Genomic DNA, 13,009 nt, shown 5'->3' with positions numbered 1-13,009 from the left:
AGGCGGGTCTCGAACCCGTGGGCTCAGGCAATCCACTCACCTCAGCCTCCCAAAACACGGGATTACAGGCTGAGCCACCGAGCCCAGCAAATATTTCCTTTTAAAATCATTTTGCTATGAACCTGCTAAAATTTTGTTGTTAACTGGTACTGGTAACTAATGACTTAAACCCCTGAATATTCTCTCAAGTTCTGTGCATTTGATCACAGTATTTTTATAAACAGATTAGGCTGTGATCTGGAGCCCCAAGACCCCTATACATATAGATTTTTTCAAAATTTAGCAATCAGACATGGTTAATCTTTATTATAGTTTCCATTCTATACTAGTTGTTTTTCTATAAATCTATCAGCGATAGTAATCTAAATTTTCTATTGGAGAATAGAAGGCCTCCAAGGAACTTCAAAAGTTAAGCATTGGACTTAAAAAGTTTTAAAACAACTACTATTCTATTTCACACATATGCTATATATTTAACAATTTCTTAACTAGAACAAAGCTTCAAACTTTCATGTGAGCTGCTGATATTTCTGATGACAACACTAATAGTCTTCCCTTAGCAAGACTTCTTAGAAGGAAAAACAAGGAAAAATTTGTTAGTTTTTAAAAATTTGGTCAAAATGTTAAAATATGAATTAGTTACAGGTACAAAAATTTAATATATATTTAAAACAAAGGTTTTCATAGAAAGAAGGCAAACTGCTACTAACTTAAATTTAAAAATAGTATTAATTTTAACAATTGAAACCCATATAAATCATTTTTTTCAGACTTACTGGAAGAACAAGACCTCTCAGTGTAATTTCTCCAGTCATGGCTACATCTGAACGTACCAGTCGCCCACTAAAAAGTGAGGCGAGACAGGTTACTATGGTAACTCCAGCAGATGGTCCATCTTTTGTGACGGCTCCAGCTGGGAAGTGCAGATGGATGTCTGTGTTGTCAAGAAGATCAAAACTTCCAAAAGCTTTAAAAAGGAAAAAAGAACTGTAATATAGAAAAATTAAACCTGTTTCCTAAAAAGGAAAACCAGAGACAATAGTGAATGTTTTGGGTAAATGAATCCTTCAAAATATTAATGGACAGTACAATTTGAGTGAGGGTCTGGAAGAGTAGTTTAATTCTCCTCTAAGCAGGATCAAAACCAAAACAAACTTTTTGATTTAGTTTCTAGTTCAGGCACTAGCCAAACAGTCTTAAAATGGAAACTAGACTTTCCACAGGGGTTCAAAAGCAAAGGTTTGTACTTCACTAAATGGTGTAACACAGTTTCAAGCTCATCTTAGTCTCTGTCATAGAATTGTGAGACGCCTCTGGGATCACTGTCCAAGGCCCTCCTTCGCTCCCAGCTGTACCCCACTTTGGTGGGGTGCATACCATTAGTCAGCTGGTATTTCTTTGCATTGCTGCGGAGCCAGCTGATGGCAAGATGGGCAGACTCCTTCATGACATCCCCTAGCTGGCCGGTCAGCGTTAACTGGCCTTCGCCATCCATTCGGCTTGCCTCCACGAACATGATTTCTCCACCTAAGGGAGTCCAAGCCAAACCTATCGCCACTCCTGGTTGACTCAAACGCTGAGATACCTTGAAAAAAAAGACAAATGATCAGAGTTGGGTCAACATATGTCAAGGTATTTCAGGTGACTAATCTCATCACACTATATTGCAAGAGTCTACAAGACATAGAAGACTTAAGCTGTTTCCCTCAAAGTCCTTTCTCCTAATGTTATTCTGAGTCACATTCACCACTTACTCTCTGACTTTCTGCCAGAAGAAATACCTAAACTTCCTTTTTTTTCCACTTCTCAGAAGCAATTTTACCTTACAGTATATGTAACTGACTTTTTATGAACCAGATCCAATTACACATATCCAAGTTTTTAAGGAGTAAATCCAAACATTTTATCTATTTGGTTATCTTTACTAGGCTTCATCTTTATACATACTCCAGAACTTAACTTCATTTTAGGTAATCATGAATTTGTTTCAGAAAGTAGAAACCTTCTTATCAGCATACTTTTAAAAAGAGTGAGCCCAGAGGCCAAGTGGGAATGGTGTTATCACAAAGCCTAGATTTTACTTCTCTGCCACTTACCCCTCCTTTCAGTTACTGCTGCCGAGATACTGTAAAATACTACTTACTGATGGCCTAGGTTCTTTCTCATGGGATAAGAGGCCCATTGTGCTGCCTGGCTGCCATTTATACTGAACATGCTATTCACCTGAATTATGAGCATAGATGATGAGTCATAGAGGTTAACACATCCAAGGGATGAAAACACATAACAATAATTGTTGAAAAACAGTAATGTTAACCTTCACCGCACCCTTTGTGCCTCCAAATTTTCTGTCCTACATAAGTTATTCATGTCAAAGGAACTGAGTGCAGTTATGTCAACCAAGTACTAATACAAATATGAGATTTTTTTCATCATTTTTTCCTTAGTGAGAGGTAACTTTCTCACTAAGGAACAGCAGAGTCTGTATCCTGAGTTTCTGTCTACAGGGCTGGGTTGCTGATGCTTCCTTTTCCAAGGGGCTTAGACAGTGAAAATCCTGGTTTTAAAATTTACTACAAAATCACATGTGGCATCCACTGAAGCTATTGGGCACTTACATTCATTAGTAAACATACAAGTCTATTTAAAATTTTTAATTCTAATTAACTACCACATGTTGGCGATTTGGAAGATCAAACTCCAGCATCAGTTCAGCTGAGCTGAAGTCATGCGCCACCAATCACACTTCCTTCTAGCTTTGCCACCTGTTCCATTTGTAGTGACTTGGGGAGAAAGACATGAAAGATCAATATGCAAAAAATCAAGTACTACTTGAGGAAAACACAGAACAACTATTCATAAAGCTGTTCACAAGGTCTGTTTTATAACATAAATCAATTTTCTACACCTGTAGGATACCTAATTTAGGTATGAATTTGCCAAAGATTCATGTTTTCTTAACTATATATTGCTCTTTTCTAGGGCTGGGTGAACTAATCCTAAAGAATTAGCCTCAAAAGACTGAATCATACTTAATTTAACAGAAAAAGTCATTTGGTATAATTGTGTTACCTATAACAAGAATAATCTCTTGCTTACATTTAAATTCTCAAAACTCATTTGCTAAAATAATACCAAAAGTATCCCCAAAGAAGCAGTAGTAAGATTCTTATTGATTACCATGTTGTTTCAAGAAACCAAGCCAGTTTTCCAACACTCTCCATCTGCTGCAAAGTCTTGGTACTTTGGATAGAAGCAATTGGTAAATTGTTTATTGGAAGGGTGTGTGGTATAGATAACCACATATGGTCCAACCCAAAGCATCCAGGCTCACAATGACTATTCTGACTTGATAGTAAGTGTTCTACTACTAACCTGAAGATGGGAATAATGATACATCTGCAAAACCTAACTACGTAACCTAGGAGAACTGAAGTCACTATCAAACCTGGAATCTCTGTGACCAAGGCTAATAGCAGTTATCTGAGCAGTAAAGAACCTTTAACTCTTAGACTTGGAGTCATATTCTTCAAGAGCGTGTGTTCTGAAATGGTAACAATTAAGCACTCAGTCTCCATATGTTTCTCCCTGAGAAATGATGGAGTACAAGTAAACATGAACTTAAAGGATAAATGCTATTTTCTTGCTCTTGAATGCAGGCAGTTTTCCAACTATGTTAGCCCCTCTACACAGAACAATTCATGTTTTATAGCAAATCAGTGACTCAACCTAATTTCAAAACAATGTTTATCCACTAGTACTTTCCTATCAGCTTCTATTCCCATTACTGGTTTGTGGAATCATCAGTTATATTGATAAGACAGGCCTAGGCTTGAAATTTGGAATGTCTTTCCCACTAGATGTAAAAGTGGGAATGTGGGTATCTCAAATTTATTTTTGTTGTTCAATTTCCCACTTGTACTATTGTCATGCTAAAGTTTACTTATCTGTTAAATAAGTTGTTTTTTCTGAAGTAATTCTGTCAATAAGGTAAAAATGCAAATTGATGAAGTAGTTAAAATATTTAAGGAAAAACCTAATTAATAATAGAATGTGTCTTATAACATATGGTTGCATTCTTAATACTTCAGTGACATCAGTTTTTAAGGATCACTTGTGTGTTTAATCATTGCCAATTTCATACTGCTTTTCCTTCTTGATTAACTAAAAATAGTGATATATTTAAATTTTATTTTTATTTGATTTTTTTGAGTCCAGGCTGGAGTGCAGTGGCATGCTTATGGCCACTGCAGCCTCGACCTGCTGGGCTCAGGCGATCTTTCCACCTCAGCCTTCCAAGTAGCTGGAACTACAGGCACATGCTATCATGCCTAACTAATTTTTTTACTTATTGTGGAGACAATGCCTCGCCAAGTTGCCCAGGTTAGTCTTGAACCCCTGGGCATAGGCAATCCTCTCACCTCTGCCTCCCAAAGTGCTGGGATTACAGGCATAAGCCTCTGCACCCACCTTATTTTTCATTTTTAATGCAGCTGTACTTGGATAAAAAAATAGTCATATTTAATTGAAATGGGGACCGATGTTTTATATACATTCAACAGTCCTTTACCAAGTACCCTGATCCAGGATCTATTAAAGATCACCGGGATATAAAAATGATACCTCTGGGCCCTGACAGACCATGTAAGGACATCACAGGAAGGAGCAACCATGCTCCAGTGTGGGGGGCTCCAACAACAAGGCATCTACAAAGTGCTCTCATCCACAGGGAGCTCTGAGGAGGCAAGGGTCTCTTTCTGTGTGGGGAGGCGGGACAGGTGTCAGAGAAGCTGAGTCTCAAAATATGAGATGTTTGCTGGACTGAGAAGGGTCAGCAGGAGCCAAGGAATGAAGACATAAATAATTCTGTAGGCCTTCTTTCCAGGGACAAGCATGGTGTCACGCTAAATGCAAAACCTGAGTTGTCAAGCTGCTGTGGTTCGTGTGCATGTTTGTTCTCCAGTGACTTTTACACCATCCACTGGTTTCTTTTATAGCTCATACAGTACTTTTTATGCTCCTGCCAGGGCTGTCACCACAGAAGCTATCCATCTGGTAACCTCTTTAAAGTCTTTGTACTGAGATCCTAAGCCTTAGATTCATGAATATTTGATTTTTCTAGCTGTAGATTTGTGTCAGTGGCATTCAGAAAAAGGAAGGGCAGATTCTGTTTCCCTTGAAGTAGTGCTGGAGTCTACCACTGTCATGTCTTTAAGCAGCATTAAATAGGCCCAGTCTGGTCTGATGTTTTACTGCTGAGAACCAGCTGCTCACAGGTCTTTGCAGTAGGACCTTTTCTTGGCACAAGTGACTCCTGCTGGGGGCCCAGACCAGCCTCAGTGCTGCCTTCAACAGTTGGCATGCAGCTTGAAGCCAGGCTAGGGCACAGCACGCTTAAGTGGAGGGGGATGGAGAAGTAACTTACCAGCATGATTCCTTGGGGCATTTAGTATTTGTATGCACTCACTTCTAGCAGCTGATTTTGTTTGCTTGAAAGGCAAGCATGATGATGGAATCTCCTGGAATTTACCTTTGGAGGTATTCTATTCAGGATGCTTTTAATCTTTATGTCTATCCTCTTCTATTGTTTTCTCAGTCAGTGGGAACTATGAAAAAACATGAATGGACAACAGGATTCACACTGAATATAAAAATTTTTTTTTAAAATAACATGAATAGAGTAATGAAACGACAGAATCCTGTTCCCATTCAAGTATACTGGTCATTTGTCACTTCTGGGGTGATTTTAATCCCCTTCCTAAAAGCAGCCTGACACCCTGTGGTAACTGTTCTTTTTAAGTAGGCTCCATGATGCAGAAAACCCAGGGTCCCCAGGATCTTTCTTCTCTCCCGCTAGAGAGAGCAAAAGGGCAGTCAGGCACAGTCATGCGCATGTGGCCCTGGCTCAGGTGGCCCCTCACTTAGGTGGCCCCTCCTAGGATCTACAGGAAGTGCTGTCCAAGTCTGTGCTATGACAGCATGTGCTGCCTCTCACTCCTACTCTTTCCCATTCTTTCTCCTATAGTACAGGGAGACCTTTTATTTTATTTTTTTTAAAGTGAGGTTAACTTATCTTGTTTCTTTAGAAAATTTCATGGTATTTCAAAAAGTGACTTATGATACTATTTCTAAATTTGAAGTTTAGAGTAAGTTCCTAGAATCCTGTTTTCAACCTGTTTAGAGGATTCCAAAGGGATATAATTAGTGAATGAAAGTATGCCTTCTCGTCTTTGTTCCTAATTGCCAGTTTGCTAAGGCAGTAATATTTTTTGGTACTAATATATTGTTTGTAGGCTCATCTTCAATGAAATTAAAGAACAATAAAGAGTGGTATAAGGTGATTCAGTCTGGATGTAAAATTAGGATTAAAAAAACAGGTTTTTGGGGGGTGACGGGTGATAGGTCTATCTGATTTTAGAGAGCATGGTAGTTGCAGGAAATAGTATTTGTTCAATTTTTAAGTATGTACTGGACACTATAAGTTATATACATTAACTCACTCTAATGCATATAATTACCCCTGTTTATCAGAGGAAGCTGTCCAACTCAAGGAAGTTCGGTTTACATTTAGCGAGTGAGAGGCCTCCTTGCTGCTTCCAAACCTTGTTCTGCCTCCTGTCTACTAAAACTGTTTGGGCAGAGCTTTGCCATCTTTATTCTCTCCTCATTGTCTTCCACACTCAGCAATACTCTTCTTCCTCACCACCCAATTCTTGCTATCACCCTGGGTGTCCGCAGCGATTACTTGATGCCCATCTAGAACCTGGCTTCTCAGTTCCTAAAATGCCTCCTTGGCTCAGCCACCACCAGAAACCATACCACCACTGAAACTGGAATTTTTAGCATCTACCATTCCCTTGTGAAACATCTCTTTCAAAGTCTCCAACAACCTAAATGCCATCCAACCCAGGACACACTTTTCTGACCTCCTTTGCTCTCACAAACAGTAAACCCATTTTGATGCTTCTTCCTTCTTGAAATAGTCTCGTTTTGCTCTTCCCTGATGGCTTGCTCCTTCTCAGTCTTTTCTATTTTTCTGTCTTTTATGTTGGCTCCTCTTTCCTCTCTATGATCCCTAAATAACGGTATTCCTAAGGGCTTGCTCAGAGACTACCTGCTCTTTTCTATATACATTTTTTTCATAGGCAACCTCAATTCTTCTGGGGCTCTAAATATCCTCTATTTTTTGACAACTATAATTTGCATCTCCGTCTTGGATCTCTCGATCTGCATGTCCAAGCCTCCCCTCAGAGGTCTCACAGATACTTCAAACGTAACATGTTGAAAACAGCTGTTTTCTTTGCAACATTCTTTCCCTGCCCCCACCTTCGCCATCTCAATAAATGGCACTACTACACACACCTGTCAGTCTAGTCAGAAACCGGCAAGTCCTTTTTGAAAACTGTTTCCTTCACTCCCCAAACGTAACCCTTCAGTACCTCTATTTCTATCCAGTCTACCTCTAAAATGGGCCTCTTACATACAGCTTTGAATAGTTACTCCCTATCTTAGGGCCATCCTATTTGTTTTCTTTACAGCATCAATCACAATTTGTAATTATTTGTTTACTTGCCTATTTTTTTCCTACACTAAAGTAGACTCCATGAAGGCAGAGATCATACCCTGCCTGTTTATTTCTGCTTTGGCAGAAGCACATGTTAATAATATATATTTATCGAGTGAATGAAACTCTTTCTAGAAGAAATAACAGGCCCTAGACTTTTTACCTTCATAGAGAATACAGGCATTTAAACAAAACAAAACAAAAAGGTATCTTACAACATTTTGGGAATATCTTAACATGTATTTCAACAGTTCCAATCTAATGTCTCACTTCAAATTCTTTACCTAGCTAGGAAAGCACAAAGAAATAGAGAGACTCGCCTTCCCACTGTGAACTCTGCAAAGAACAGAGGACCTGTTCAGGTTGCCTGTACAATGTTTCTCAGATGTAATAAACAGAGTACAAGCTTTAGAGTCAGTCAGGCCTGGCATAAGTTTTATCTTCTCTCAAGTTATTTAAACACTCTAAGCCCGTTTCCTGATCTGTTTTCGGAAAAACACCATGACTGAGGAATAAATGATATATCAAATTTGGAGGGCCTTCCATGGTGCTTGATACCTAACAGATACACAAATGGGAATGGCCAAGAAGTCCAGCCCAACCTCTCCCATTCCAAAACAGAGCACTGCAGTTGGTAAGAACAGAAATGAAAATCTGATGTAGAGCAGATACCTTTTTTCAACTGCTACACGCCACTGCACTCTCTTTTAGCAGGGGAGGGTAGAGTTATCCTGGTCTGACAGGGTATTGTAGAAGAGTAGAAAGGATAACTGACTTGGAGTTAGCTGATTTGAGTGTGAATACTGACTCTACTAATTTCACCTCATGTGAATTTGCACAATTCATTTAGTCTTCTCAAACTTTTTCCTAGGCCAGGCTCGGTGGCTCAGCCTGTAATCCCGGCACTTTGGGAGGTCGAGGTGAGTGGATTGCCTGAGCTCACGGGTTCCAGACCAGCCCAGGCAACTTGGTGAGCTCTTGTCTCTGTGATAAATAAAAAAAAATTAGCTGGGCATGGTAGCGCACGCCTATAGTTCCAGCAACTTGGAAGGCTGAGGCGGAAGGATTGCAGGAGTCCAGCAGGTTGATGCTGGGGTGGCCATGAGTGTGCCCCTGCACTCCAGCCTGGGCGACAGAGTGAGACTCCAACTAAAAAAAAACCCCAGAAAACAAAAAAACCTTTTTCCTGTATGTAAAATAGAAGACTCTTAGCACAGTAATGGCCCTCATGGACAATAAAGAAATATTACACAAACCTTAATTTTATAGAAGCGAATGCTGAGACAGATTGTGGGTATGAAATAAGTAGAGACAGAAAACCCAGCTATAGGATGACTTCTCTATTTCAAGGGTTAAAACAGATTCTTCTCAGACACCAGATTTTCTATTCTAAGATCCTATTTATAGAAGACAAAATGGCTACTGGAGTCTTCCTTTCAAACTCCTGTTGGTAAGTGTTCACATGTAACAGCTCAGATGCTACAAGGAAAATCAGTTTCTTCATTGATAACAAAAAGAGCTGTTAAGCAGTGCTCATAACATTCCTCATTTCTGTTCTTTCAGCTCTTTCTTTGCTAATGCTCCAGGAATGTCAGCAATGCTTCCAAATCTAACATCAGCAGAAATGGCTGGGAGAGAGGGGTATATGCAACAGAGACATGCATCAGCCTTTTGTTTTTGTTTCTCTAGTTTAACTCTTCAAGGAATTGCTAGAATGTACTTATTCTGGAAAGCCTAGAGAAAAAGGCCATCAACATGCAGAAGTCAGGACCTGTCTGCATCTTCATTCACACAATCATTATGTTCTCTTAGAACAAGACAGCAGGTTTTGTTCACTTTCTCAACTAACGAAGTTTTGCTCAAGTTCTTTCAACACTTTAAAATTCATATTCATGCTATCATAAGAATTCAAGCAAGTCCAGATTTCCTGTTGAGAGTAACAAGTTCTACTCTTATAGTTGGGAGCATTATAAGAGGCTCATTAGCTTTAGTGACCAGTTCAGAGTTTAAGTGGATAAACAAGACGGGTTTGGAGAGGGTTTTTCTCCTCTCCTCACTTGTAAGAACTTGAGGAAACTGGTAATGGTTTCAAATGTCAGATGGAGAGTTTACCTTCTGCATAATTTATCAGTTTTATTTTTTGAAAATACCTTTTTCCTTAAATTAAAAAAAGGGAGGGCATGGTAAAGCTACCTTCAGTAGTACAATACAAAACTTTTCTAGTAACCAGCCCACAAAAGCTCATCTAAGCACCCCATGAAATAGTCCATAAATGCCCTTAGTATATCCTAACTTCTATTCCCACCAGATGCCTCAACTCAGTCCTGGATCTCAGGCCTTCTACAGTGAGATACAGTCATGGGAGAAAAATGAAAACAGGACTGTACATGGGTTTAACCCTATAGGAACTATTAACAATGAAACAGGCTGGGTGTGGTGGCTCATGCCTATAATTTCAGTACTTTGGTAGGCCAAGTGAGAGGACTGCCTGAGCCCATGGGTTCAAGACCAGCCTGGGCAACTTGGCAAGACCTCATCTCTACAATAAATCAAAAAATTAGCTGGGTTGGTGGTGCGTGCCTGTAGTTCCAGCTACTTGGAAGGCTGAGGCAGAAGGCTTTCCTGAGCCCAGCAGGTCGAGGCTGTGGTGGCTATGAGCATGCCACTGCACTCCAGCCTGGGCAACAGAGTGAAACTCAGACTCAACAACAACAACAACAACAACAACAACAACAACAGCAGCAGCAACAACAACAAAAGCCCCAAAACAATGAAACAACAGATTATTGAAAGATATCATCTGTGTCTGCACTAGCAGCAGTTGAAACTAAAGCTATGCTCATCTTTTCAGACATTTTTAGTCAGCCATCTCCTTTGCTAGGCCTGAATAGCACAAAGAAATCCTTCATTAAAGCACATGGAGGAATATAGAATTTTTCTAAGGAGAATTCTGCCGGGTTTCTAAAAGAGGCTATGGACAAGGTCTTGGTACCCTGCAATTTCCAGTCTTAAGACAAAACTCACCATCTGGTCACACTCAATTCTACCTTCCCCCAATCTGTTAAGCAGCCTTCAGCATAAACCAGTGATGAACAACACAGAAATGAGAATGATTACCTCCATTTCATACATCGGGGGCCCAAGGATGTCTTTCAGAGCATGGAAATCAATCAGAATCGGCATTTCAGGTGGCAGGGCCAAGTCAGTGGTGTCACTAATAGATTCAGGTTTTGCATCTTCTAAGATGTGTTCTCTGCAGCCTATGAGAGAAAAATTTAGAAGCTCTAAGAGATTTGCAGGATTGAAATTCATTCGCAGTAAGTATTGAACAGAAGCACAGTGTACCTCAAGAGTGCAGTCCCTTTTATCCATTTATCAAGGCACAAAAATTTTCCTTGTGTATCTGTGGAACACAGGTGGAAGAATTAGTTGTTCAAGAGCCCACTGGAAGAATTAGTTGTTCAAGAGCCCATTGAGGGTGGTAACTGCAACTGTCTTGTTCACTGACGTTTACTTGCTTATCATCTATCTCCCCCATTAAAGTGTAAGAAGCTCCAGGAGGCGGCAATCTTGCCTGTCCTTTTTTTAACCGTCATATTCTTAAGTCAAGAACAATGCCTGGCACTATTCAACTTACGGCCCCTAGAGGCCAAATAATGAAGGGACAAATGCAATAGATTACTTTGCACAATTCTCTGTTAGATCAGGGCTTGTGACAAGCTTTTCAATTCCTCTTCAAAGGAGTCTGATCAGGTGTCCCATTTTCTAATGGGCAATGTGAACTTGGAAATGATAGAACCCATATAAGCAATGCCTTTTTTGTAAGCATATGGCTCAACTCTAAGGTTATTATTTTCTAATAAATAAATATAATTGGCAGTGACAGGGTAAGAGAATTCAAAGCCTGGTCTGAAATCCCTACATAATAATAATGGACTATCTCCTTTACCCACCTAAGAGCCCTCCCTGGCTGGCTGACAGTATTGACTCATTTTGGTTTGGGCCTAGACATATAGGGTAGTGAACCCAACTCACAAATCAGACTACCTTCTCTATTGGTCTTGGTAATTCCAGTGTGAGTAAAGAAAAATATTACATAATCTGTAGCCAGAAATCTAAAATGAGTGGAGGTCTAAAAAATGTACTCTGTCTCATTCCTAGCCTTGTTTTTCTTTTAGTTTGCCATAATTCTTCTACTTCTTGTACTATCTCATGAAGTGTTCTGTTTTTTTTCTGTCTTAAAATCTTTTATCACCTTTTTTTACATACTCTCTTCCTTCTGAAAGTGACTACTGTATATAATAATACACATATAATAATTATATAGTTACTGAACATTGTATACCTATATATAGTTGGTTTTGCTATGATTCTTCCATTTTTATATATCATGAAGTTAAAAGAATTTCTTTTTTACTAACTACTTTCCTTACAAAAGTGATTACTGAATATTACTGTTTAATAGTAGCAGACTCTAATTTTATACTTCAGTGGTAACTGGAGACATCCTTGGTGTCATTAACTGATATGACTGTGACCTTTAGGGTGAAGGGTTCTTCTGGTCTACTCTCTAGCTGGGCTATACTAGGTTCTTCTTCAAGGTTAAATCATGAGTGATACAGGAAAGAAAACACAGCAGTTCAGATTTTCTGCAAATTGATAACTACCTGACAGAGCAAATTATGCTGTGTCAAGCTTGAACCTCCTACTACCTATCTTTGCCAGGACTGTTGTGGCAATTAAAAAGAAAATCATCTGTAGAATGCAAAGTGCAATACACACATTGTTTCATACATGTTGAGTTGTATGTAATCTCATAACCACACCTCTGTAATGTCACCTGATCTTTCAACATTTGTGCCGACCATGTCCTACGAAGTCTTCCCTGATCTTTCCAATTTCTTTTAAATTTTTTTCCTTTTCACTTTTTTAGAAAACTTGGCATGTTCTTTCTCATTTTTTTAATAGCACTTATTTGCTTCACCAAATATGGCAATTACTGGATTACTCAATAGCTTGTGGAAATGGGAGATTGTCTGCTTATTGTTGCTTTTGCCATGCATTCCAAACAATATCAATGACCAAAGGTGGGAAAGCACTCAAATGATCAGTTTAGCTACAAGTAAATTCAGAGTGGAAAAGAAAGCAGGTGTCATTACATAATTAAAATTAATGTGCAGAAAGAAAAGCACTACCTGTCTAAGGTTACTATACTTTACAGATGCAAGGTAGTGACACTCTGAAACTTCAGCCAATGCACAAAGGGCCTGCAAGTTTCTCTAGTCTTTGGTGCCTTGTGACAAGCTTTTCTGAGATCTAATTACTGTTGCCAGTCAGTATTTCACTATCACGGGAGGAAGTAAAGCTGCACGGGTGAAAGCCAATGCATAATTATGTAACCAATGCTTTAGGACATCCAATCCCTTTCCAAGGGTAGCACTGAAT

At 39.3% G+C, this 13,009-nt stretch overlaps 1 protein-coding gene across 2 annotated transcripts in view; it reads right to left on the bottom strand.

Moving 5' to 3' along the window:
* The window catches only part of LONP2 (lon peptidase 2, peroxisomal), a 103,179-nt gene that overhangs the window by 4,265 nt on the left and 85,905 nt on the right, over positions 1 to 13,009 (bottom strand). For both annotated transcript variants that reach the window (XM_008067510.2, XM_021717320.1), the window contains 3 exons: positions 10,682 to 10,824; positions 1,378 to 1,585; positions 777 to 967 (listed from right to left, as the gene is read on the bottom strand). In XM_008067510.2, coding sequence (XP_008065701.1) covers positions 777 to 967; positions 1,378 to 1,585; positions 10,682 to 10,824 — 542 coding nt within the window. The remainder of the gene's footprint in view (positions 1 to 776; positions 968 to 1,377; positions 1,586 to 10,681; positions 10,825 to 13,009) is intronic.

The sequence above is a fragment of the Carlito syrichta genome, unplaced genomic scaffold (assembly GCF_000164805.1).
Source record: "Carlito syrichta isolate Samal-C Ts95f unplaced genomic scaffold, Tarsius_syrichta-2.0.1 Scaffold309650, whole genome shotgun sequence".
Lineage (NCBI taxonomy): Eukaryota > Metazoa > Chordata > Mammalia > Primates > Tarsiidae > Carlito > Carlito syrichta.
The sequence above is the reverse complement of the archived record's forward strand: the minus strand, read 5'-3'. Positions and strand labels throughout refer to the sequence as shown.